Raw genomic sequence first — 25,470 nt, 5'->3', positions numbered from 1 at the left:
ACCTGAAATTTCACACCCACTGAACTGAAACAAAGCTGGACGATCTTTAGGTCCCCTATCTTGCACTTTCGCGTGCGCGTTGGATCCGAGTTAGTGTTTGTTTGCCTTTGCCACTTGTCATTGTCTTATGAGGGCTCTGGCTACATGATGAGGACGCTCTTCATCCCCAGCGTCAGTGGTTTAGTGGTAAAATCCATCGTTGCCATCGATGGGCCCCGCGTTCGATTCGCGGCTGACGCATCGCGCTGTGTTTTTGCTGCTCCTGCAGGGAGGGCGTGAACAAGTGTTGGAGGCTCTAGAGAGCACGTCAACTGTTGTTGGCATTTCTTGCTTCCTTCTTTTTTTTTTTCCTGTCCATTTTTCTTTTCTTTTCTTTTCTTTTCTTTTCTTTTCTTTTCTTTTCTTTTCTTTTCTTTCTTTCTTTTTTTTTTTCAAGTGGCGTAGCACTGGAATGGGCTGTCGGTGTTGATTCCGTTTTTGCTTGCCCAACTTACTGCGTACTCCGTCGATGATGTATTCACGGCACGTCCCGCCGCGCCACGAGCAGGTGACGTCACTGGGCGACTCGGGAATGAGCAAGATTCGGATTAAACGCCATTGCCTTGGCAGCCACTCCACTCCTGACTGCGGGCGGTTCAGGTGCTGCTGGCCAGACATTATCTTCTGAGAGAGAAACTGGTCTGAGGGACTGAGCCCGCATGGAAAATGAGAAGCCACCTGCCCAGCCGCGCTGAACCGACTGAGAGAGAGTGCGGCCACTGTAAGGGTGCGTGGCCGCGACAACGATGACCAAGCAAGCGCTAGGACAGTCCCGGTCTGGAGCCGCGGGCGGCAGGCCCCATCGTAGCGGCGAAGCAGGCGAGGCAGGCGAGGCAGGCGACAACGACGCCTTTTTCGACCCCGGCGATGTAGCCAGCTCCGAGTTACAGGCTGGCCTGGCCAGGTCGTCTCCGGGCGGCAGCAACATCTCCGTACTGCTAGCCGCGCCAGCGTCAGCGCCAGGGATACCGGCGACAGAACGCCCGCCGGACTACACCCACATGCAGACAGTCCCCGAAGACGTGTGGTTTGCCCCCTCCTCTGGCCGCACCCAGTCGGCCATCCGCTTGCGCCGGCTGAGGGCCCCGAACTTGCCCTCGAGGTTGCGCCCCGAGCCGCCCGTCGAGCAAGATCAGCCGCCCGAGCCGCGCCGCCAGCGTTCGAGCTCGGAACTCCAAGGACCGGCTTTGCCGGTGATTGAGCTGCCCGCAAGTCGAACCCCCGCCGGTCTTCAGGTGCCAGCCCGGGCCCTCGTCGCAGTTCCCCGCGACGAGCCCGCCGATCAAGGCCGCCGGGTCCCCGGCAGACGGCGGCTGACCCTGCCGGCCCTTCCCCAGGGCCAGGGCCAGCAACCGGACGCGGACTGCTACGACTCGAGGATCGTCGACTTCTTAGATGTCGTTGGTGAGTCCATTTCCCTGCTACACCGCATGCAGCGCTCGTCGCGTGACGACCTCCGCTGACTGACGGAATCGCCCCGACCGCAGACCCCGAGGTAGCGACACTTTCGTCCATCACGAACATCCAGAATTCCCTCTTTGTGCCCTCACTGGGCAAGTGGGTCAACCGCAGGCCGACATACGATCTCACCCAGCTCCCGCTGATACCCAAGATACCCGGCGCGTTTCGCCCGTCCAAAGAGGATGTGGTGCCCAGCAGGCAACGGGCCGAGGGAGAGCAGCCACCGACGCCCCGGCGGTCGCCGAGCCTCTCGTCGGTGCTCAGCGAGCCCCAGTATGCCATCCTCCCCAAAGACGCATCGCTGGAAGGCTGGCCGGAGGAGGACATCAAGGCGCTAAACGACTATGTCCGCCACATGCTGCACTCTAGGCGCTCCAAGATCAAGCAGCGTCTCAAGGCCTTCGGCAAGTACGTCAGCAAGCCCCTGGGCTTTCTCGTGACTCTCTACGCCACCCTGATCACCCTCTTCGGCCTCGCTTGGGTGCTCTTCTTGATCGGCTGGATCTACGTTGGAGACCGGCAGCTATATGTTATTAACGTCATCGACTACATCCTGGTCGCCCTCTTCGCCATCGTCGGCGACGGCCTAGCCCCGTTTCGCGCCATAGACACATACCATATGGCGTACATCGCTCACTACCGTAAGTCGCCTCACCTTGCCTCGCCTCGTCCCGCCTCGTCTCGCCCTCCCTCCCCTTATCAGTAGGAGTCGTAGGCGTGTCGCTAAATCCAGCCCGATCTCAGATCGCAAGACGTGGAAGATGCGCAAGAGGCTCCTCTTGCCGGAGCTGCGCGACCACAACGACTTGCCCACGCGGAATGGCGAGGGCAGGAGTGCGCCCGACCTCGAAGCACAGGCCCCGCAGCAACAGGACGAGTTCTTCCCCGTCCTGTCGGAGAAAGAGCAGGCGCGGCTCGTGCACCACCAGACGAAGCTGGCCAACTCGCACACGTTCTACAAGCCGCACGAGACCGAGACGCACCACGCCTTCCCCCTGCGCCTTCTCATCGCCGTCGTGCTGCTCCTCGACCTCCACAGCTGTCTGCAAATCGCCCTGGGCGCGTGCACCTGGGGCATCCCCTACGACTCTCGCCCGACCGCGCTCACCACCACCATCCTCTGTTGTTCCATCACGGCCAACCTCACAGCCGGCATCCTCATCTCCATCGGCGACCGCCGGACCCGCAAGCAGGACGTGCTCGACCGGCTGCTGAAGCAAGACCTGACCGGGGAGGTCATGAAGAAGATGCGCAAGAAGAGGGAGAAGGAGGCGCAAAAGGACGATGGCAAGAGGGCCGGCGAGCACCTGAGCAACAAGCCGGGCAGGCCCTCGTTGGCGGCGACCCTCAACATCCCCGCATGGGTGGGAGGGGAGCGGAAGAGCGGCGAGAAAGAAGCGGATGAGCCCGCTCCGACACTTAATGACATCACGGACGGCGCAAACGGGAAAGACTGGATGGACGAGGGTCGGCTGCGGATGCCAGGGGCGCTGCCATGATTGGCAGGGGGGCAATAATGAGGCAACCTTGCAGTTTGGCAGGCGTAACGGAGGATCGTGACTTTTTCTGTGCTGCCGAACTCTTGGGTCGCATCTAACCGTATTGCTGAATACACCGAGGACAGCCTAGCACTACCACAATCACCTTGGGTTTCAACCCAATGCGCGTGGAGGACAATTACATGGTGGGAAACAGTAGGCAGACATAGGGAGGACGCAGAGATTCCCGGGGTATTCCTGTCTATAGTCGGAGTCATAGATGATAGAGAGCGTAGCAACGTGCGCTTGCGTGCCCATCAGTTCAAGATTCAGGTCGGGACTGTGGACAGACCAGACAGAGGCACCTACTCTCACTATTTTAACCCATTCTCTGCTTAACTATAGAGAAAAAAAGAGTCACTCAAAATCGTCTATTCAGTGAGATAATGAATCGCAGTGTTACAACTGTTTACTCTGCAGGTGATGATTGGGCCCGCACAGCATTGTGCAGCGTAGCGGAAGCAGCGGACTTCGTTAGGCGAAGTGAGGCGCGTTGATGAACAAGCCCATCAGGACGCCCGCGAGAGTGCCGGCGATGGGGATGGTGGCGATCCAGGAGAGCAGCAAGAGGCCGACCCGCTGGAAGTTGACCGCTCGCAGGGTGCCGTTGCAGAGGCCGACGCCGACGGTCGCGCCGGTGATGCACATGGATGTCGAGACGGGCAGCGAGTACTGCGAGAAGAGCAGGACGGTGATGGCGGCGCCCATCTCCATGGAGCAGCCTCGGCTGGGAGAGTGGTACGTGATCTTGTTGCCCATGACTGCCGGCGGAGGAGACATGGGAGGTTAGCACACACCAAAAACAAACAAGGAAAGACGAAGTCTGGCCAGGGAAACAAACACCTACCCTTCATGATATTGTAGCCGTAGGTACAGAGCCCGAGAGAAATGGTCAGCGCAAGGACGGCCAGCTGCCAGACCTCGACCGGCGCCTTGGAGGCGGCGGCGTCGCCGGTGGACCAGGCACGGTAGATGACGGCCCAGGGGCCGACCGAATTGCCAATGTCGTTGGCGCCGTGGGCGAAGGAGGCGGTGCAGGCCGTCAGGATCTGCACGAACGAGTAGGTATGCTCGACCTCGTTGGGGTACTTCTTGGCGTGGGCGTAGACGCGCTGCATCCGCTCGCCCTCGGGCGTGCCGGCGATGCCCGACTGCGCGGCGTGGATGTCGTAGTGGAGGCCGTAGAGGGCGCCGCAGACGATCATGGCCGGCACGCGCTTCAGCAGGATCTTGATGTTTTGGAGCTCGTATATCTCGCCGGCGCCCATGGGGTTGTCCCGAAGGGTGCGCATCGCCCAGCCCATCGGCCCGCGCTTCTTGAGCAGGCGGTCGTGCAGCCTCTTGTCGGCCTGGGCGGCGAGCTCCTTGTACGTGAGCTGGGGGACCTCGGTTACGACCAGCTTCTTCTCCTGGCCCTCGGGCGGCGTGGGCGGCGACGACTGCTGCTTCTCCGCCGCCTCTGCCTCCTGGCTCTCCTCCTCCTGGCTCTTCTCCTCCTGGACGACTGAATAATCGGGGACGTAGGCGCGGTCCGCATCAGGCGGGGCGGGGCGCCTCAGGAGCAGCGGGCCGTAGATGAACATCCACCACTTGACAGTGTAGTCTTTCTTGATCACCCTGGCGTGGACGAAGGGCACGAAGAAGATGGCCGAGAGCAGGGCAACGCCGCCTCCCGTACCCATGGTCACGGCCGCAATGTACCACGACGGCTTCTTGTTGAGGCCGAGGTTGGGCGAGCCCTTGTACACGATCGAGAGGGTGCAGATGGTGCCGGCGATGAGGAAGAAGATGGGCGAGCTGTAGACGGCCCAGGGCACGGGGTCTTTGCGTATGTGCACGGCGAGCTTGATCAGCATGAAGATGCTGGCGGCGAACGCGCCCGAGATGGCCGGGGCCATGCCGAGGCCGGCGAAGATGGCGCCGAGGCCCTTGCCGTCGTTCCACCCCCACTGAACCTTGGACGCCCCCACCGTCGCGACGCCGACACCAGCCTAGTAGACGGAGCTATCGCGTTAGCCGTATGCAGCGGGACGGGACACGCGAAGGGGGTTTTTTTTTTTTTTTTTTTTTTTTTTTTTTTTTTTTTTTTTTTGATGACACATACCACAGCCGAGACGAGCTAATACGTCGATGAGACGTGGGCCGAGTGCCGCGTGCACCACATGACCCACGACGACGCAGCAGCCAGAGCACAGGTGAAGCCGAGCATCTGGACGCCGGCGTTGCCGCGAAAGGCTTCGTTGGGGATGATGCCGTTCTTAATGGTCTCGGCCGTGCGGGCGCCGACGGTAATGGCACCGAGCGTCTCGAAGATGGTGCCAAGGATCATGGCCTGCCTGTACGAGATCGAGCGGGACGAGACCGAAGTCGCCCACGAGTTGGCCACATCATCTTGAGGATTCGGGCCAGGTCAGCGCCCCAAGTTCCGCAGTCGTGCCTCAGATGGGGATGTCAGCGTCCGGACTCACTTGCGCCATTGTTGAACGCGTCAAGCAAGGCGAACAGGGTCCCGATTGCGAAGATGTAATTGTACTGGTCGAGCGCCATGGTGGCGGCTGCGGCTGTCCTGCGTGCGTGGGCGATGGTGTAATCGGCCTGGTGGCACCGGCTGGAAGCGGCAGCGCTCTCTTGTCTCAGATAATCACAAGCTCCGAGTCACCCTGAGACGCAACCGGTGAGGCCCAGAAAGCAGGGGAGCCGACAGTTGGTGCCCGGCATCCTTTTCAACACCCAGACTGCCCAGACGCAGCGTCGCCGCTCGGCTTGGCAGCTGCTCTGCCATGAGGTCGCTCGGCGTCCGATTTAGTCCTGGCCGTCTTGGCCATCTTGGCTGTGCTGGACGTTCACCTTCGGCCTGCTGTTTTTCGCCTTCCTCTTCCACTTCGGTCGACCGAGGCCAGCCTCGGCGGGCGCACCATTGACACCATCGACAATGTTAGCACCGTCGAAGGAGCTACAGACCCGGACAGCGGCTCCTGTTGTTTTGCTTGGCGGCGGCTGTGGGAACCTATGGGGGTGGCGGCCGACGCACGTTCAAACACAGCGAGGCACACCGGGAACAAGCCAATGGAAAGGAGTGCGCAGACGGGCCACCTATCACGAAAGCCCTGGTTTGCACGTGGCGGCGAGTGTGTTTTCAAATGGCCCCGGAGCAGCACGCAGCACCATGCGGCTGGCACGCGCCAAGGGCGAAGGGGGCAAGTAAGCTGATGCGAGATCCCTGTCCCATACGCTGACGCCATCTTTGCCCGATCTTGGAAGATCTTGGCCCGATCTTGGCGAGATCTTGGCGCGTGGCTCCGGCCGCATCCGACGTTCCAGGTTCCTTCCTGGCTCCCCGGGAAGCCCACCCGATCGAGGTCCTTTGGATGGGCAGCAGCACCCTGAAGTTGGAGCCAAGGGGCGCGCCTGGAAAAGGATTGGTTTTCGAGCGAGGAGAATCCTCGTTGGTAGATGGCATGCGGGGATTCGTCGACGCTGTCTGGGATATCGTGCCCAGCCGAGAGGCGCGTGGGTTGTTGGTTGGCTTTTACGCTACGGCAACTGGTGTTTGGAATATATACATTTGAGTGGCGGAGATCATGAACACTGATTAGGCAGTTGAGCACGTGGGGTGACGGACAGCCCAAACCCGGGCTGACTATCGCCCCATCAAGTTGGAGCTGTGCAACCTGAAGTGGTCCAAGAAACGGGAGTTGGCAGCCGACAACATCCCTCTCTACCTGTTTGATGATGCCCTGGAGGATTGGCTGTGGAGGAGGGTGAACCCCGACTCTCATGAACACTTCGCCAATCTTCCAGACCATACGGAGTTTCATAGCTTCCGCGAGCTACCCCAAGAAGCACACCCGGATCCCGACTACTACGAGATTGTCGGGCGGAACAGTCTGCTGTCACGGCGTCACTTGGTGCTTCCTAGCCGAGCTGTCGATGTCTGGACCTTCCCTCGACCTCGCCTGCCCGCTTGCTTTCGACACAAAGGCTCGGGTCTTGGAGCCAACTCGCCCATCTAGGTGCTTCCTGTCTCATTGCGGAAACAGATATCTTTGAGCGACAGTATCCCACCGATACGCAACCGCAACTGGTGCGGTGGCCAGGCCGAATCTGCCCTGAAGCACGTTGGAAAGTGCTCAGTGTATTTTGGTACTGCGACAAGGTGAGGCAAATCCAGTGTTGGAGCATCCAAGCGTTCGACGCTGTCAAAGTCCCGCTCACGGACATCAGAAATGACATAAAGCTGGTGGGAAGGGAAGTGTCACAAGCAAGGAGCGCGGCGCCCCGTATACGCACTCGGGATGCATGAGCTCAATGGCAGGATCGGCATTTCTTTGATGAGCTGATGAATAGCATCTGCACTGCAGGACCCCAATCTCATGCGAATCCCCCAATGCGGACTTGAATTAGAAATTACTGAATCGACACCGCAAGCGCTGCGTTGCTTGCCGAATCCTCCAATGGCCGTCGGAAGAACACGTTCCTCTCCCATCCGTCAATGTCGTCAACAACAGTCTCCCGTACCAGCTGGTATTTCCCAATTTTGGGCAGAAGAATGGCCCAAAGCAACCAGTAAACACCGCCGGCAAAGATGATTCCGAAGCCCACGACGCAGTGGATCCAATATGGCAGCGTCTGGTAGATGTTTTGACCGTCATCGGGCGGGACGAATGGGGCAACCACGAGGTAGATGTTGCTGAGAAAAAAGAAGATTACTACGGGTAGACCGGCGCTGATAGGCGGGTTCCAGTTCCACGACTTCCGGTTCAGGTACAGGTAGATCAGACCTGCAGCCACAAATGCGTTCACAATGGCGAGGGGGTATGATATGAGGCTAGATGGAGATCATTAGTTAGCCACTCAATCTTTTCGCTATCCATGTCGCCAAAAATCGCATGGGGTTGGGCTTTCTCACTTCAGAATGAAGTCGTAGGCATCGCCCGGTGGAGGAGCCAACATGATGATGACGGACACGACCCAGTGCTCAAAGAGACCGGCTAGTGGCGCGTTGAACGGCCGATTGCTGGCCCAGAAGCGGGAGAAGGGCAGGACACCCTCGCGCCCGAGCTCTTGGACAAGACGCCCCTGGGAGAAGATGACGCTGAGGACGTTACCGAACGCCGAGAGCGCGACGAAGACCGAGAGAGCGCGCTCGGCAGCGCCGCCAAAGACGTTGCGGAACAAAGAGGCCGCGACGAGTCTCCGAGCCTCGAGAATCTCCTCCTTCGACACGGCGGCAAAGTAGGCGATGTTGACCAACATATAGAGAACCGAGATGACGCCGATGGCCAGGGGCGCGGCGATCTTGAGAGTCCGGATCGGGTTTTTCGTCTCGCTCAACGCATAGTTAGCGTTGCTGTATCCGATGTAACTCCAGATGACATTGTAGAGGGCCGTGACAACGCCGTAAGCGCTGCCCGTCGTCCCCTCAAATGCGTTGGCAAAGTTGTGTGGCCGTTGGTCCTCGGGAAGCTTCAGATGTCCGGCCAAGGCGACCCAGCCGGCAACGACAATGATGAGAATGACGATGACCTTGATGGTTCCCAGGACGTTCTGCAGGCGGATGCCCCATTTGAGTGCCGTTCCATGGATGAGAAAGGCCGCAGTGATGCAGGCCAGACCGATGCCGCGTTGGTTCCACCTGTCTACCTCCACCTGCGCGGCGTTAAGGATGTACTCGCTGTTGACGGGTTAAATAAGGGTCTCAGTTAGCCGGCTGTCGACACGCAAGTCGTGTGCTAATGGGGGGCTGAAGCGGGCATACCCAAAGATGACGGAGTTCCCGCTCGCCCAGCCAAGAAGGACCACGTAGCCCGTGTAGAGGCCGGTGGTGAGAAACTTGGGCTTCCGGAACACGTATTCAAGGTAGTTCTTCTCGCCTCCGTTCTGCGGGATGGCCGTGCCAAACTCCATGTAGACGGCTGTGCCAGCGGCCGCGATCAACATACCCGCCACCCACATGAACAAGGAGAGTCCAACGCTGCCGGACAACGCGAGAATGGAGCCGGGCGTGGCGAATATACCGGTGCCAATGACGCGATTGACGATCAGAAATGTAGCAGACACGACACCGATCTGCCGTTTGGCATCCCGTGCCTGCTGGAGGTGTCCTGGGAGCCATGGTGTTAGAGAGCATGATGAAGGATCCTCTGGGGGTGGTGGTGTCCAAGCGCTGTATTGTACAACGCGCGCCGCCCTTACCAACTTGATCGTCATGGTCATCGGAACCAGCAACCTCGCAATCCGCTGGGTTGTCGGTGTTGGTGAAGCTCACCGGAGACGAGAGGAACTTAGACATGGCCACCTAGCTGAGTATGTGTAGAAGAGCATGGTGTCTAGGCAAAAGCGGCTGAGGAGTTCAGGCGTGCTGTCTCTCCAGTAATGTAGTCGGAAGACTCAACCTTGTCTTCGAGCACGATTGCGTTCGTCGCTTGCAGGGAGGGTTGCTGCAGATGTGCTCCGCCCCACCACCAGATCGACAGGAAAGGCAGGCGACGGCGAGACTCCCAATTGCAGCGGCATATCCTTGTCCATATTGTGGAGATGAACCCTCTTCTTGCTGGAGCCAGACCCTTCAGCGAGCTTATCACAGCGGTCCTATTCTTCAAATTTGGTGACAGGCTCGAATGTCGTGATTTGGCGTCATCCCCACGACGAAAAAAAGTTTTCCATTATCGGGCCGGCAAGCGATGGGCAGACGGACCAGCCGGTTGGGTCTGGTTTTTCGCCCCTTGGGAGGAAGGCAACCTGTAAACCTGGAACTTAACCGTGTGGCATGATTATTGAGTACAGCCCAAGTACGGAATAAACAACAGTGCATGAGAAGGAAGGAAGATCAAGCTGCAAGGGCGGGCTAAAGCATCCTCAGCCCCGTTCACGTCCACTAAGAGGCGTGCAGCGGACCTACTGGCGCTTTTCTTGATACCGCTGTCGCCGTGGCTGCGAGGATAATCTTTTGCACCAGAAGCAACCCATGGTCGCAATACAGAAGTACAGAAGGTAGCTGTCCAATCTTGCCATCAAGACCTTAATCCCACAGCCTGCGAGACGAGGCGCATAGCTGCACTCATGCTGCGCCTGAAGACAAGCCATCGACCGTATCAATTACCCGGTGCCCCTGCGCCGTGTAGTTTGACACATATCGCTCTCCCCACGGCTGCATATAAGTGTCTAAACAGTTTACAGGTTGGTCAGTAGAGTTTGAAGCAAGGAGCGTTGATACGTGTAATGCCGGAGGCCGAACTCACCGTAAGTGGTGGCAGGCTTAGTCCTGCAGAGCCAAATGAAGGTCTCATTGACCCCTGGCCCGAGGTTGTCCCTTGGGAACTCGCGCGTCACAGCGACGAACTCATCCTTGGTTACACCGAACTCGGGCCCCTCGAAATCGACAAGAACGCCCTTGGCCACGACCTGTACATCTGGCTCCTTAAAGAAAGCGATGCTCTGCTGGGAATGCAGGGCAATAGCGTCCCAAACCCGCTGCACCCGATGATCGTCCCACTTCTTGCCGTCGTCGTGGTTCCGGATGAAGTCGCGCGCAGCAATGGCTCCGTCCACTTCGAAGCGTCGATCGGCACTGACGAACGGCGAGCTAGGCAAGCGGTCCCAGCCCAGATCGTGAAGGATCGTGGCTACAGCATGCACCTCGAGGTCGACGGCAGCGCGGAGAGTTGCGTTGTGCTCCACAACGAGGGCGCCGAACAGCCACGAACGCATGATGTGGTTGTACGTAAAGCCCTGGGCGTGCTGCTCTGCCAGGGTCAGGGCCGCACGAACGATCGGAGTGTCGACGACCGTGACGTTGGCGATCTTGCGCGTAGCGTAGGAACGCCTTCCATGGTCGCGTGGCAGGCCTAGGCCATTGGGGCGTGCGTGAACCAGGAGAATCGACGGGAGAAAAAGAACCGCGAGCATCAAACGCAGCGTAGAGCTGGACGATAGGAAGCAAGACATTTTAGGCATTCTCTGAGCTGGTTTCAAAGCGTGGCCTTGGGTCAATGACAAGTCTGGTGCGGTGAACATAGCGTTAAAAGTTATTGCAGACTCGGACCTTGTTAAATACATGTCTACTGTCGCCAACCTCAGATGCCCTTCCATAGGTTCTCTCCGGATGCTATCGGAAGTTGCTAACCTCCTGCCTATCTATCTCCGAGTGCTTTCGGAAGCCGGATCCGAGGGCCACCTAACTGGGCCTTGTTGCGCGGTGAGGAATGGAATGACTCGTGTCGAAATGCGGTAACCCGAGTCCAAGTACCCCAAATACAGCCGAGGTTGATCGGCTCGCCAGTCAGTGCTTGCTTGTGTGTGCTGTGCAAGTTTGGCATTCCCTGTCGCAGACGTAAGCCTGCGAGCAATCTAAGACGGCCAGCTATGGCAATGGATGGCTGTAAGGCGAATTGACCAAGACATCGCACCGTTGATCTGCGCTAAAACGGATCTCTAGGCTTAGGAATTAGGATTTTGATTACATCGCGTAATAGAGTCTTGATGCGTACACCTCGCTTATTGAGATCACAGGGGAACTGTCAGACGGACAGGGCAACAAGCCACTCGACAAGATAAGACACGCTGTCCTTACAACCTCGAAACAACCTTAGTCTAGGCCAACGTCGTGTGCCATGGCCGGGGTCTCGGGTGCAAGCCATGGTGGTGTCACCCGTTCAGGGGGCGTTATTCGCGCAGAAGACTCCAACGAAGCTAATGGGACCTCATCCTTCGGCCTTAAGCTTCATGCCACGGGTGGAGGCGATTGAAATAACATGCACCCGTGTAGTTGTGACTGGCGAGCGCATCGCAGCAGTCCAATTCGCGGAACCCCCTCACTACCTCGCGCTCAATGGGGTTTCTCCCTTGCGGTCTTCGAATGCTTTTCTCCATCATGTGCACGCCGTCGCACGCCGCCCAGGTCGTTGCTAACTGTTCTGCCTAAACACCTGTTGACCATTCGCAACGACTTAATTACAGTGAAAACCGAGTTAGTCCATAGGCATACCGTCACACATATCCCAAACGTGGATATCCTGCCGAGCCTCCTGACACATTCAATGTGCGAATCCAGAAGACAGAAGAGAAATCACGACCTGGAGGCGCAACGACGATGTGTTTCAAGTGGGGTGTCGATCCAGTGACCAACTGAAATGGAAGACTCAGAGAGAAAAGCGTGCCTATCGGTCTGAGATTGGGCAGCCAACAGGTCATGGGCAAATAAACGGATTTTAATATGGATTGGCTGTTCGCCCTCTTTAGCTGTATACCTTAAGTATCGCCAATCCTCCTTAGCGTTCTAACACTTCTGTTGGCGGGCCAATACAGAGCTGGACAGGCATGAGCATGGTGTTAGTGTGCGGCTTACTGCTGGTATTGGCGCTCTGGCCCGTAGTTCACTCTCATCGCAGTTCAAGAGATTTTTTCCCTGGCGACCAAAGTGCTTTGCTCCGTCTCGCATAATACATACACTCAGCAACTATAAGGTATCTGAACCCATTCCTCGGATGCCGCCTAGGCATCTGCGTTCTCGCTATGTCCAAAGGAACTAACCCACCTACACACAGGAAGTCAAAATCACGTTAAAGTGCTTATATGCTCAAGCCAGCAGCCCGAGGCTTCCGCTTGGACCCCACGCGGCTTCTCTGCGGCCCCCAATTTGTTGCTCCCCGTTCTAGCTACACTAGTGTAGAAGACAAGTGGGCAGCGAAAACCCCCACTTTTCCATTTGCTCTCGGGTAGGTCGGAATGTTCTGTGTCTGTGCTCTCGGCGCTCAGGAAAGAAGAAAGACGGTTTCCCACCAGGAAGCATCTAGCCTTGCTCACTCTTGCTTCTCATTCACCCTAGCATCCAGTCCGCTGTTCTGCTTCCCACCTCCGACATACCAAGCCCGTCGTTCACACTATGGGCCTTTACAAGAAGCTTCCGGATGATGTCCACGAGGTGGACGTAGTTATTGCGGGTGGCAAGTAACAACAGCCTCCCTTATGAAGCTACTGACTGGGTGGTCCCGGTTTATTGACAGGTTCCATTAGGCGGCACAACTGCCTGCGTTGTTGCCTCACGGCTAGCGGCTGCATTCCCCGACATGTCCATCCTGGTCATCGAAGGGGGTCAGAACAACGCCAACATTGCAACCATTACGCACCCAGCTTACTTTCTAGCGCATCTTGCACCTGGCAGCACGACGAACCTCTTCTACAAGTCGAAGATGTCTCCCGTCCTAGCCGACCGTGAACTCACTTTACCGTCAGGCGGTGTCCTGGGTGGTGGCTCGTCTACGAACTTCATGATGTACAGCCGGGCTCAAAAGTCCGACTTCGACTCTTGGGGTGTCCCTGGATGGTCGGGGGAGGATATGTTGCCCTATTTGAAGAAGGTAGATTCTCTCCCTTGTTGGCCCTGCTCTCGAGCATTGAAACGTTTGCTGAGACCCCCCTGGCGCAGATTGAGACGTACCATGGAAAGGACGAGAAGGGAGTCCATGGCCACGAGGGCCCTATTCATGTCTCCCGCGGGTCTTACAACTCCAAGAGACTCGAGGATGAATTCATCACCTCAGCTGCAAAGGCGGGGTGGCCCGAAGTCCAGGACGTGCAAGACCTGGAGACCGTGAACGCTGTTGGGCGTTCGTATCGCTATATATCTCTAGATGGAAGACGGCAAGACGCAGCGACATGCTATCTCCACCCTCTCTTGAACGGCGGCAAGCACCCCAACCTGCATGTCCTGGTCGAATCACAGGTCACGCGGATTCTATTCGAAAATAAAAGAGCCGTTGCTGTCGAGTTTAGGTCGAATCCGACCTTCGGCGGTGATGCGAGCGAGACCAGGACCGTCAAAGCCCGGAAACTGGTCGTTGCGTCGTGTGGAACCTGCGGCACGCCTTTGCTTCTAGAGAGGTCGGGCGTCGGCGACCCCAGAGTCTTGGAAGCAGCTGGCGTCCCCCTTGTGGCGCCGGCACCAGGTGTCGGAAATGGTTACGAGGACCACCATTTGCTGGTTTACCCGTATCACAATTCCTTGGATGCCACCGACACCCTCGACGCTCTCGTGTACGGCCGCATGGGCAGTCCGGAGGAGCTGATCAAGGAAGGCCACCCAATGCTAGGTTGGAATGGCCAAGAGGTCCAGGGAAAGGTCCGGCCGACGGATGCAGAGGCTGCTGCTCTGGGCCCCGCGTTCAAGGAGGCCTGGGACCGGGAGTTCAAAGACCACCCTGAGAAGCCTATCGCCATCTTCACCGTGCTCGGCGGGTTTCCTGGAGACCCGAGCCTGGCCCCCGGCGGCCCTGGGTTGGCTATCTCGGTCTTCACAGCCTATCCCTTCTCGCGGGGTCACATTCATATCACGGGACCGCAGATCGAAGATCCAATCGACTTTGAGACTGGGTTCTTTGACGACGACGGTGGACTCGATGTCAAGAAGCATGTGTGGGCCTACAAGAAGCAGCGGGAGATCATGCGACGCATGCCCTCTTATCGCGGCGAGATGGCCGTTTTGCACCCGCCCTTCGCAGCGAGTTCCCAGGCCGCGAGCATCCACCTTGAAAATGGGCCACTCCCCACCGAGGTGCCCGATATCGAGTACACTCCCGAAGACGACGTTGTGATAGAAAAGTGGCTACGGGAGAACGTTAGTACCACTTGGCATTCCCTTGGTACCTGCAAGATGGGACCGCGCGACCAGAACGGCGTAGTTGACGCCAACCTTGGCGTCTATGGGGTCGAGGGCCTTAAGATCGCCGATATAAGCATCGTGCCGCGGAATGTTGCCGCCAACACGAACAACACGGCCTTGGCGATTGGCGAAAAGGCCGCCGATATCTTCATCCAAGAACTCAGCATGGGCTTGAACTAAGGTGTAGCTGTGGACCTAAATCTGTGAGCGGGTCACAGATGGAATGTGACTGTAGTGTAGTGTAAAGCAGCGGCCAAAGGCGCAAAGCATTCTCGTTTTCCTTGCTGATCAAATTGAGATGTCAAGTTACTCTTACTAATACTGCCGATTGGAGCCCAGCTTGCTCCTCTATCGAACAAGTTAGGGTTTCCCAATTAACGGATATCACTGCCTTTGGCAGCTTCACCATCCGTCTCAAGCTGTAAGATATCAACATGTTACAAACTAATACGCCGAAGAAGGGGCGGGGATTACCTCACATTAATCCCAGTCCACAGACCAGAGAATCTTAATTGCACTCTCGCAGTTGATGTCGGCTCTGCGAATTTTCTTCAAGGAGATGGTAACGGTGAAGTTAGCTATTCTCTTGACAACCCGGTCCATCGCATCTTCCGGATTGCCACCGCTCTGCTGGCTCTGCGGTCCTGCGGCGACGTGACCGATGAACTTGAGAGCCTGGACTTCATTCCATTGTCCGTCTCGCACCAGGATCCCCCACTTAGCTCGGAATGCTGGATCTGCGATGGCGATAACATCGCACCAGCCATGGCCGACAACCACGCCGAACGCTCCGCTGCTTCCCTGTGGCTGCTCAAAGGCGAACAAGCGTACGGTATTGGGCGGTAGGTCAAAAGGCTGATAGAGCGTCGCAGGTGTAAACTTCCGCGGCACTTCGTAGTGTGTGTGTCCTGGGCCGGCCCCGACCGCGTGCGAGAAACAGCTTGTGATCTTCCAGGACGCCCGGGATGCCAAAGCTGGCTGTCCTGCGCGGAGCGCTGTGGGTTTCTCCAAAATGTAGAGATTCTTGTCGAGACTGTTCATCCGGTGATTGTGTGTCCTGCTCAGGGCTTCTTCGGCACTGGCGAGCGACAAGTAGATGGTCCGGCGCTCAAACGACGCTAGGAGCTTGTCGCTATCGAGGAGTTCAAAGGCGGCATTCGGGTCGTCGGACCCCGTATAGATATTGGAGTCTTCTTGCCGGCGAAGTACTAGACATACTGGAGATAGAGGCCCATCAGGGGGGCTTGAGGGCTTCAATGTCTTGCAGTTGATGTATGCGAGGACTTCTCCGCTCTGCGCTTTGGACGGCTTTAGAAGCAACGACAAGCGGAGACCTCGGCTAGTTATTAGTGGCGGAGTGTCGTCCAGGGAGGCGGGGCTCCGGGCTGCCACGCTGCTCGGGTCGTCGTGTATCAGCCGAGAATAGGTCCACACAGCTCGGTTGTGAAGTTCAAAGTCGCTGGGGCTCTCGGCGAGGGGTCGGCGCGGATCTACAAGATTGTTGCGGTGGACCCCTTTCCAATGGTGCTTGTTGCTAAGGTACTTGGACAGTCCCCAGGCCAGCATCGTGTAATCCTCGGTTGTCTTCATGATTTCCTCCTGGAGGCGGTAGAACGCCCTCTGTCCCTCGCCATAAATGAGCGGCATGTGGACCTTGAAGATGCCGAGCAGGCAGTATGCTGCATCCTCGACCCGGGTCGTCTGTCGGTTCGCGGCCCAGGACATGCGCTCGGCGACATGGCAGGTGGACGGATCGGCGCCCTCAAGGACCCGGATATCGATTCCGGTCACCGTGCTGATCACCTTGCGGAGACTGAACTTGGTGCCGATCTCACGCCAGTCGTGTGCGTAGAACTCGACTATAGGCGGGGCAATGAGCTCCTGCAGGGTCCAGCCGCGGGTGAACCACCTCGAGTTCTCGAACGTCCGTGGAAGCTTGTCGTAATCCCTGATAATGGATGGGATACTCCGAAACGTCGGTCGGCCCGGTGCGTCACTCGACCCCTTCTTAGCACCCGACGAAGGCGTTGCCGCCACGGCATCTGTTCCCTGTGGAGCCACATCCAGGGACACGTCTGACATGTACGCATAGCAAATGTGCGCTTCCTGGTACCAGCGGTACATGGAATTGATAGCCTCCGAGAGCTCGGCGCTGCTGGATTTATCGATGCTAAAGAGCGACGGTTCAGTTCGTTAGCCTTGGGAATAACGAAAAGGGCACTTGACTGGTCAGGTTCATACCAGCACGTGTCGACCCAGACATATTCATATCCATCCGCCGCCGCTCGGGAGGCACAGCCCTTGATCTTGGCATATCCGGCCTTCTTCTTAATGGCGGCTATTGGGAGCTGCGTAAGGTCTTCGAATGTTACCTCGTCCGGGCCCCATGTATGGGACAGGATCACGTAGGGAGGTGCCCGGCCAACGAACTCGACAAGCTCTAACGTATCAGTCTTGAGCAGCCTCATAGCGCCGTGTGCTTCGAGCAGAGGGTGGTGAGCTCACCGCGCCGTCTTGGACAAGGATCCTCGGCTGCCGACTGCGGAAGAAAGCCGACAAAAAAAAATGCGTGGCGCTGCGGTGGGGTTTTTCGCGTTCCGAACACTGCTTGGAACGTCGGTGAGCCAATCGGACTTGTGGGACAGTTTGACCGGAAATGTGGTGCGACACTCCAGCCACATCGGATTGAGACCGCCTTGCGACACCAAAGACTTAAGCTGCGAGGAGACATGGGGTAAGGCTGAGATCGTCTAATCCGTACTGTAGTACGTATCTACACTTAGGTTCATTGCGCCGCCGATACGCCTGGAATCTCTGCGCTAGGTTAGTTGAATGTCCTGAAGGAGACTATCTTCGGTCCATTTCTTGTGTCTTGGGAATTTGGGAGCAGCGCAACTTGAACCTTTCAGCTCTATTAGCAAGCTAAGCTTGAACCTTTGGAAGCTCAATTGAAGGTCACATTACTCCCGACGCTATAAGCTTCCTCCACACTTACACAGACTCCAAAAAGCACTCCGCAGGACCACACTAAGGATAGGAGAGGGAGAAGCGTCACGGGGTGAGCCCACGTGGCATTGCGTGATCCCGCAGCAGTTGGCATCATTGATTCACCTCATTAACATTTGTCAGCAGTTCCCAGATAACCCGTAAGTTAAAGAATATGATAAAATGTTCGGAACACTTCTGCTTAAAAGTGGTTGACCCCGATAGACGTGAGGAAGCACGGGAGAAACAAGCAAAGAGGCTAGCAATTGAACATCCTTAGCATCTTACCCACCTACCTCGGTTCCATCATGCCTGCTGAGTTTATCAGTCTTTGTTTTCCAAACCCCTCGACGGAGCTTAAGCCGATACCGAACCTCGGAGTTGATCCCGAGTATCTTGTGCGGTATGCGCGGACCCTCGACGATGCCGGCTTCAACTACACGCTAGTGCCATATGACTCGTCGTTTCTGGACCCCTTCACTATCGGGGCCACCATCGCTGCCGTGACGAAGCATATCAACATCATCATCGCTCTCCGTCCCAACACGATGTATCCGACTGTGGCAGCCAAGGCTCTAGCCACGCTCGACCAGCTCAGTAATGGCAGGGCGGTGGTGCATTTGATCGCCGGCGGCAGCGACAGCGAGCAGGCCCGCGAGGGAGATTTCCTCACCAAGGATCAGCGCTACGGCCGTATGGAGGAGTACATCCGCATCCTGCGCCGTGCGTGGCAGTCGCCCGAACCTTTCGACTGGGACAGCCAGTACTACAAGTTCAAGCAGTTCAGGAATCTGGTCCGGCCCGTCCGCCCAACGGGAATTCCGATCTCGGTAGGGGGCTCATCAGCTGAGGCGTACCGAGTGGGCGGCTCGCTAGCCGATATCTTTGGTCTCTGGGGCGAGCCGCTCAAGGAAACGCGGGAGCAAATCGACCGCATCTACGCCGAGGCTGCGCGTGCCGGACGCCCGGAAACCGACCGGCCACGGATCTGGGTGACGTTCCGGCCCATCATTGCGGAAACGGAGGAGCTCGCATGGGCAAAGGCCCACCGCACGCTCGAGCTCCTCAAGCAGAACAAGAGGGAGGGCAGCGACGTCCCGCGGCAGAACGTGGGCTCACAGAGGCTGTTGGACATTGCTTCCCGCGGCGACGTCCAAGATCGCGCCCTTTGGTACCCTACAGTGACCGCCACCAATGCTCGTGGCGCGTCGACCGCTCTCGTCGGGAGCCCGCAGACCATCGTGGATTCGATCTTGGACTACATCGAATTGGGAGCGGACCTCATATCCATCCGTGGCTACGATAACCTGAATGACGCGATTGACTACGGCCGGTACATTCTCCCTCGTGTGCGTGAGGCTCTTGCTGAGAAGGAAAAAAATGGCAGTGCTGTCAATGGTGATTGACTTGGGTGCGCGTTGGTCCCCGTGGGATGGAGCAATTGATGTCGGGTTGGAGAGTGGGAGGGAGCCCGTGTTTTGTCTCAAAAACGGCTCCAAGGAGTCTGGTGGAGTAGGGAGGTAGTTGTCTTCTTATAACACAGTAGTCTCTCGGATCATGGAGATTGCTATATTCTTGCATTCCCTAAATGCTTGGACGTTGGATGGAGCCGAAAAGCGAAAAGCGTAGTCACTCGAGTTGACGTGCCGACTTATTCAGCTGAGAATTTTTTGTTCGTGTCATCTTCTGCCCGTCAACCAAAGGAGGGGAGGCTCGTGTAAGGCGGAGTCAATGGAATCGAGTTTTTCTCCCTGAAGCCGTCGGCCTTCGAATACGTCACAGCATTCTACCCCTTGATGAGCCAGTTGGCCTGTCCACAACTCGTCTCTGAGACTAGCAGCAAGATTGAGACACATGTTTTTTTTTTCTCTCTCGCGTAATCCCGGATTCGTCAAGCGCAGATCGAAGCAAGGTCTGAAAAGCTTCTGGTATTTGTGCTTCTCACCTGTGAGCTGCCCCTGCCAAGAATTTGGGCATACACTATAAATGCTGGAAGCGCGCTACCTTGGAAATTGGAGGTTGAGGCGACCTTGAAAAGATACCACAGAAACCTACAACGTTTCTTTCTACGTGAACATTCCGTCGGAGCCGGCGTTTGTGTGTGTGTCTCCAATAAGTTGTAATGCATCATTTTTTCTCCCGTTTCTCACCGATAACCAGTTCGACAGGGCTACGCGCAACCATGACCAAGGTCGCAACTCTTCGGCCTACCTTACATCGCCAGTCAAATAACGGGGCAGACGGTCTCGGTCTCCTCGGGATCTCTTGGTCCGGAAGCAACTCACCCCGAAGCCGCTGCCGCATCGCCCCATGTGTTGCTGTCTGCAGGCATGCCAACAAAGCAAGGTGTTAGTTATAGCGCAAAGCAGCTAGATGTGGGAGCCAGTCGGCTGCTGCGCGGAAAGGCTTGCCGGAGCGGGGTTGCCTGACATGCAGGAGGGGCCTGCCTGCAGTCTCGGATCAGGCTTCCGGGAAAGGATTGGCGTGGATATTCCTCCCTTGTCAGCGCAGCATCGTGGCGTTGGCGACGGGGGCTGGCTGCAGGATTCCCAGTTGTGTTGGGTGTTGTTACCGGGATAACGTGAGGAGGTTCCAGGTTGAGCATAGCGAGCGACGGGCATGATGGCGAGCACCTTGCACTATGAAGGGAGGAACGGGATATAAAGCAGTTAGCGAAGCACTTCTGTTCAGTGATATTGTAAACTGTGTTTCAGTGTTCCAGTTTTCCTGGCCCCCAAAAAGATTTCTGTCCGAATCGGCGACCGGCTAGGCGGAATGTGGAATGTTTTGTCGCTCGGTTTCTGGGCCGGAGCTGCATTCCTGGCCAGTGCAAGTTCTGCTGGTCAAAGCAGCGACCAAAATTACGACTACATTGTTGTAGGCAGCGGGCCTGGAGGAGGGCCGCTCGCGAGCAACCTAGCGCGGGCGGGCTACTCAGTCCTCCTCGTCGAAGCGGGGGATGACCAAAGCGACAATGTCAACTCGGAGATCGCATTTCTCTCGAGCATCGCGTATACAGACCCAACGCTGCGTTGGGACTTCTTCGTTCGCAACTTCGCCAACGAGACTCGGAATCTAAAGCATAACTACCTCACATGGCGACGCCCCGACGGTTCATTCTATGTGGGCCAGGCCCCTCCAAACGGCTCTACGTTGCTTGGTATTTACTATCCTCGTGGCGGCACGCTGGGGGGCAGTTCTGCTGTGAATGCCATGGGGACAATTTACCCGAGCGAGAGCGACTGGCAAAACGTGGTTGATCTGACCGGCGACACGACTTGGAGGTGAGTAGGTTCAATGCGTCACAGTCGCTGCGAGTGTCCCTTGATGTCCCTAATAAGGCCGGCTAACTGATGTGGACGGCAGCCCTTCGCATATGCGCGAGATCTTCATGCGTATCGAGAATAACCATTACTTAACCCCGGGCACCCCGGGCCACGGATTCAGCGGCTACTTGGACACGATCATGAGCAACGGGTCAGTGTGGGTTGGGCAGGACGATCTCGTGTCTGTCCTCGGGACTGTTTCCGCTCATCTCGGCCAGAACGCTAGCGATATCTGGAGGAACCTCCTCTCAGATCCTAACTCGGCCGACCCCGCGCGCGACCAAACCCAGGGTATCTTCGGTTCTCCGCTCCATGCTGATACTGCCTGGCGCCGCTTTAGCTCTCGCGACTACATCCTCGAAACAGCCAACGAGGTAGATGCCGCGGGACAGAAGAAGTACCAGCTGACTGTGCAACTCAACACGCTTGCGACGAGGGTACTCTTCGAGAATGTCGGGCATCCAGGTGCAGAGCCGCGGGCGATCGGCATCGAGTTCCTTCAAGGTCAGAGCGTCTACAGCGCGGATCCCCGCCACAACGCATCTAACAAGGGAACGCCCGGTCGGGCGTATGCTCGCAAGGAGGTGATTCTGTCTGGCGGCACATTCAACTCTCCCCAGATCCTGAAGCTTTCCGGGGTCGGCCCGGCAGCCGAGCTTGCCAAGTTTAACATCAGCGTAGTTGTGGACCTGCCCGGGGTTGGCGCGAATCTGCGCGACAACTACGAGATACCCTTCGTCGGCCATGCGGCCAGGGACTTCCAGCAGCCAGCACCGGACCCGAACGCCCCCGTCTGCACGTATGGAGCGCCTGGCGACCCATGCGTTGATCTCTGGCGCCAAGGCAAGGGGCCATACATGGGCGGATCAACGTTCAACTGCGTCTTTCGCAAGAGTGCGTATCCCGCGTACGACGAGCGCGACTTCTTCATGATAGGCGGTCTTTTTGCGCTCCGTGGATTCTTCCCGCCCACCGACTCCGTGCCAGCAGACCCGCCCAATACATTTGGCCTGTCAACCGTCAAGATCAACCCGCAGAGTCGGTCCGGGACCGTGCTGTTGAGGAGCGCGGACCCAAGGGACACGCCCGAGATCAACTTCCACCTGTTTGAGGAGGACGATGATGGCACGGCACTTGACCTGGCCGCCGAGTTAGACACGGTCAAATGGGCGCGTCGTGTCTTTGGCGATATTCCTGCTCCGCTGGGTCCCATTGTGCCCTCCGAACCCCCATGTCCTGGCACGCCGGCTGCCGACGGGACGTGCGATGACGAATTAGACAGAGACTGGATAATGAACCAGATCTGGGGCCACCATCCTACCAGCACCTGTGCCATCGGTGCCGACAACGACCCCATGGCCGTGTTGGACTCTAAGTTCCGTGTCCGTGGCGTCCGCGGTCTCCGCGTTTCGGATGCGAGCGCGTTCCCACGCGTTCCCGGGCCCTTTCCTGTCTTACCAACGTTTATGCTTAGCGAGAAGGCGACCGAGAGCATTTTGGAAGATGCTGCGAATTGGTGAACGTGCAGTGGTCGCCGTTGTATGTACAAACATTGATATCAACATTGCCACAGTTTGAGGGGGCGAAGTCCTTCTCTTGATGCCAAGCCCCGCTCTTGATGCCGATGCCGATGGCCTGCCGATTCCTCATGTTGGCCGTTAAGCGCATTCCACAATGCCTCAGGTAGCCTCTTAGCGATGGCGTAAACAACCTGGAAGCTTAGTGTGTATAAGGTAGGAAAACATACGCACATCTGTACCCTTTGCTTTGGTCCTCCGGTTCCCCACTGAACCTTGATTAGAGCGGCTCAGAATACGATCTCCACTCGACGGTACCCGAGCGAATCTCGCTCTGTAATGACGTTGTCCAGTGCTGCACTGGAATATTCACTGCCCTTAGTCTGCTGACAGAATCCGCTTTAGGATTCCTCTTCATTCGCAACTGCGGGGAAGTGGGATGAGAAACCCTTCTATTCGAGCGCATAGGGTAGATCGCCTGTGCAAGAAAGTGATCTGCGACTGGTTTTACTCGTCGGGCCTCCTTGGCGGCTCGTCGGCGCGGCGTTTTTGGAGCCCTGACAAGAACCTTCTTAAAGGTATAAATGTAAGCATTTCCACAGTCATGAGACCGACTGGCTTCCTCAAGGTATTCCGACAACTCCGTGCGTACTTTTGCCAATATGTGGCTTCAAATTCCTGTTCTTAGTGTGTCCTTCTTACTCTTGACCCTGGTTCTTACTGGGAGCTCTTGCGAGCCACATGAGCCAGAGCTTACTGTACGGACTACCACCGGCACCTTCACCGGTCTGGTGAACTCCACTACCCCGGATGTAAACCAATGGCTCGGAATCCTGTACGGCCGGCCTCCCTTAGGCAATCGGCGCTTCATGCCTCCGGAAAAAGCGCCTGACCACGGGGATGCCGATGCAAAGGCCTACAAACCCATCTGCATGCAGCAGAGCGGAGACAAGACGGGCGTTTTCTGGGAACTTATACCTGAGTTTCAGAACACCGATCCCCAGAGCGAGGACTGCTTGTACCTCAACATCTAGGCGCCCTGGAAGCCTAAGAAAAAGCTGCCAGTCATCGTTTGGGTCTGCGGCGGCGGGTTCTAAGAGGGCGGCGGCTACGCGCTGTATCAAGTCCCCGACCAGTGGATCCAGCGAACGCAGACGCATCTGGTAGTTACATTCAAGTAAGTCTTTGGGCAACTCACAGAAGAACCTGGGAGAGAAAGAGGGGAGGGGGAAAAGATGAAGGGAGAAAAATGTGTATGCTAATTCGTTTCTTGCTTGCTGCTAGCTACCGCCTCAACATCTTCGGCTTTCCTGGTTCGCCAGCTGCAAACCTGAACGTCGGGTTTCTAGATATTCGACTTGTGTACAGACCGATCTCACTGACTTGCATTCCTAAGACTCTGTCGCTAATTTCCTAAGGCAGTACCGAGTGGGTAAGAGACAACATTGCAGGATTTGGGTGAGTCCTCGAGGCCCTCCTTACTTTCTTTGGCACATTGGTGTGCTAAAGATCTGCTCGCTAATGCCTATACTCTGAAACAGAGGCGATCCCGACCGCGTAGTCCTCTACGGCCAGTCCGCGGGGGCTAACGCCGTCGCGTCTTACGGATATGCGTACCTACAAGACCCGATTGTCAAAGGTCTCATCGCGTCGTCCGGCTCTGTGTCGACCACCAACCCAACTGCGAACTTAGGTTTCCACGATCTGGCACAAATGGTCGGATGTGCGAACCTCACCTCGGCCGCTGAGCTCGCGTGCATGCAGAAGGTCGACGCGCTGCTGCTACAAAAGTATATCCAAGGGACCTAGACGGACGATTTTCATAGCTCGTTCTAGCCTATAGCCGACGGCGTGACCCTTTTTGCCAACACGACAGACCGGCTTGAGAAAGGGTTGGTGGCCAAAGTGGTGAGTCTTCCCCCCTTTCTCCTCCCTCTCAAGATGCTAACTCACTGCGGAAGGGCATAATCACGGGATACACCTTCAACGAAGGGGCGGCATTCCTGCCCTTCGACCCTAATGCTACAGCGCCGCCGAGCCCTGCACCCTTAGGCGGTAACAGGCTTGCGTGCGGTGTAAAGGATTAAGCAGAGTAAGTTCAACCAACGTTTTTGCTCAACATGCTGTTTTCTTCTCTTTCCTTTTAGCAGGATTTGCTAGCAAGTCCAACACGCTTACACTAATCTATTCGCAGTGCACGCAGCGCCTATGGGTTGCCGACATACCGTTATCTTTTCTCAGGAAACTTCTCTAATATTACACCTCGGTACTGGCTTAGCGGCATGCATAGTTGTGCGTATTGTCTCTTTCTCTCGCGAGCACTCAATTGCCAATGACAGCAAAACAGCAGACAAGGGCGAGCACATTGGGCATGTCTGCTAACTAAGAAACAGCTGACATCCCCCTCGTCTTTAGCACGCACTATGAGTTTCGAAGCAACTCGACTAAGCTCGAGTAGCAGACAAGCTACGCGATAGAGTATAAGTGGTCGCTAGTTTCCTATTCGGAGGAGAGACAAAAGCTGATACTAGTGTAGCTTACTAGGTTTCCTTCGCCGCCAACTCATTCGCAGATCTATACGACAACTTAGGCAATGCCTAGCCCAAATATATAGGAGAGAGCAGCTAAGTTGTTGTTATAGACTAGGCTATAGCTAGGCTAGGTATATAGGGCTACGCCTAGGATCTACAGCGGTCCTATAACGGGCCTATAGCGGGCCTATAGCGGGCCTGCCTCGCACCTAGAATAACATCAGCCCAAGCCCCCTATACACAAGCCCTTGAAAACTCTATACGCGAGGGCCGCAACCTATACTTCTCCTTTTCTCTCCTTAAGGTAGTTGAATAGAACATTATACGCTTATCTATAAATGCTATAAGGCTAGTATATTATAGTTTAACTACCTTTATATAGATAGAGTAGCTATTGCTTTTAGATATAGATAA

The 25,470-nt window shown here is 56.6% G+C and overlaps 10 protein-coding genes and 1 non-coding gene across 11 annotated transcripts; 7 read left to right on the top strand and 4 right to left on the bottom strand.

Annotated features, from left to right (window-relative positions):
- Nucleotides 1-169: 169 nt before the first annotated feature.
- THITE_t156 lies at nt 170-240 on the top strand. Its single transcript has one exon. It is a non-coding gene; the product is annotated as a tRNA-Gly (tRNA).
- A 1,103-nt stretch (nt 241-1,343) lies between these two features.
- Nucleotides 1,344-2,801, top strand: THITE_2011359 (uncharacterized protein; the record flags this gene model as incomplete). The annotated part of the gene is made up of 3 exons (XM_003657283.1): nt 1,344-1,443; nt 1,527-2,141; nt 2,245-2,801. Coding segments are annotated over 3 exons (1,272 nt in total), but the record flags the coding sequence as incomplete, so codon positions are not given.
- Nucleotides 2,802-3,512: 711 nt separating this feature from the next.
- Nucleotides 3,513-5,585, bottom strand: THITE_2132391 (uncharacterized protein; the record flags this gene model as incomplete). Its single annotated transcript, XM_003657282.1, has 4 exons — nt 3,513-3,799; nt 3,886-5,029; nt 5,176-5,429; nt 5,507-5,585. The coding sequence occupies 4 exons, from the start codon at nt 5,583-5,585 to the stop codon at nt 3,513-3,515; spliced, it is 1,764 nt and encodes a 587-aa protein (XP_003657330.1).
- A 619-nt stretch (nt 5,586-6,204) lies between these two features.
- Nucleotides 6,205-7,051, top strand: THITE_2092496 (uncharacterized protein; the record flags this gene model as incomplete). The annotated part of the gene is made up of 3 exons (XM_003657281.1): nt 6,205-6,239; nt 6,322-6,559; nt 6,695-7,051. The coding sequence occupies 3 exons, from the start codon at nt 6,205-6,207 to the stop codon at nt 7,049-7,051; spliced, it is 630 nt and encodes a 209-aa protein (XP_003657329.1).
- A 99-nt stretch (nt 7,052-7,150) lies between these two features.
- Nucleotides 7,151-9,548, bottom strand: THITE_2122904 (uncharacterized protein). Its single transcript, XM_003657280.1, has 4 exons — nt 9,234-9,548; nt 8,797-9,142; nt 7,948-8,712; nt 7,151-7,866 (listed from the first exon to the last, which is right to left on the bottom strand). The coding sequence occupies exons 1-4, from the start codon at nt 9,328-9,330 to the stop codon at nt 7,446-7,448; spliced, it is 1,629 nt and encodes a 542-aa protein (XP_003657328.1). The 5' UTR covers nt 9,331-9,548; the 3' UTR covers nt 7,151-7,445.
- Nucleotides 9,549-10,098: 550 nt separating this feature from the next.
- Nucleotides 10,099-10,946, bottom strand: THITE_2058287 (uncharacterized protein; the record flags this gene model as incomplete). Its single annotated transcript, XM_003657279.1, has 2 exons — nt 10,099-10,202; nt 10,280-10,946. 2 exons carry the CDS (start codon nt 10,944-10,946, stop codon nt 10,099-10,101), a joined length of 771 nt encoding a protein of 256 aa, XP_003657327.1.
- Nucleotides 10,947-12,921: 1,975 nt separating this feature from the next.
- Nucleotides 12,922-14,877, top strand: THITE_2059741 (uncharacterized protein; the record flags this gene model as incomplete). The annotated part of the gene is made up of 3 exons (XM_003657278.1): nt 12,922-12,986; nt 13,053-13,237; nt 13,331-14,877. 3 exons carry the CDS (start codon nt 12,922-12,924, stop codon nt 14,875-14,877), a joined length of 1,797 nt encoding a protein of 598 aa, XP_003657326.1.
- A 300-nt stretch (nt 14,878-15,177) lies between these two features.
- Nucleotides 15,178-17,165, bottom strand: THITE_2147704 (uncharacterized protein; the record flags this gene model as incomplete). Its single annotated transcript, XM_003657277.1, has 2 exons — nt 15,178-16,867; nt 16,939-17,165. 2 exons carry the CDS (start codon nt 17,163-17,165, stop codon nt 15,178-15,180), a joined length of 1,917 nt encoding a protein of 638 aa, XP_003657325.1.
- Nucleotides 17,166-17,990: 825 nt separating this feature from the next.
- Nucleotides 17,991-19,088, top strand: THITE_2147703 (uncharacterized protein; the record flags this gene model as incomplete). The annotated part of the gene is made up of 1 exon (XM_003657276.1): nt 17,991-19,088. The coding sequence occupies one exon, from the start codon at nt 17,991-17,993 to the stop codon at nt 19,086-19,088; it is 1,098 nt and encodes a 365-aa protein (XP_003657324.1).
- Nucleotides 19,089-20,377: 1,289 nt separating this feature from the next.
- THITE_2122898 (uncharacterized protein) lies at nt 20,378-22,651 on the top strand. The gene is made up of 2 exons (XM_003657275.1): nt 20,378-20,966; nt 21,049-22,651. The coding sequence occupies exons 1-2, from the start codon at nt 20,458-20,460 to the stop codon at nt 22,526-22,528; spliced, it is 1,989 nt and encodes a 662-aa protein (XP_003657323.1). The 5' UTR covers nt 20,378-20,457; the 3' UTR covers nt 22,529-22,651.
- Nucleotides 22,652-23,187: 536 nt separating this feature from the next.
- Nucleotides 23,188-24,983, top strand: THITE_2147701 (uncharacterized protein; the record flags this gene model as incomplete). The annotated part of the gene is made up of 8 exons (XM_003657274.1): nt 23,188-23,484; nt 23,626-23,702; nt 23,810-23,887; nt 23,948-23,983; nt 24,067-24,292; nt 24,362-24,433; nt 24,487-24,598; nt 24,919-24,983. 8 exons carry the CDS (start codon nt 23,188-23,190, stop codon nt 24,981-24,983), a joined length of 963 nt encoding a protein of 320 aa, XP_003657322.1.
- Between the last annotated feature and the right edge of the window lie 487 nt (nt 24,984-25,470).

This window comes from Thermothielavioides terrestris, chromosome 6, assembly GCF_000226115.1.
Source record: "Thermothielavioides terrestris NRRL 8126 chromosome 6, complete sequence".
In the NCBI taxonomy this organism is placed as follows: Eukaryota; Fungi; Ascomycota; class Sordariomycetes; order Sordariales; family Chaetomiaceae; genus Thermothielavioides; species Thermothielavioides terrestris.
This window is presented reverse-complemented; position numbering and strand designations above follow the sequence as displayed.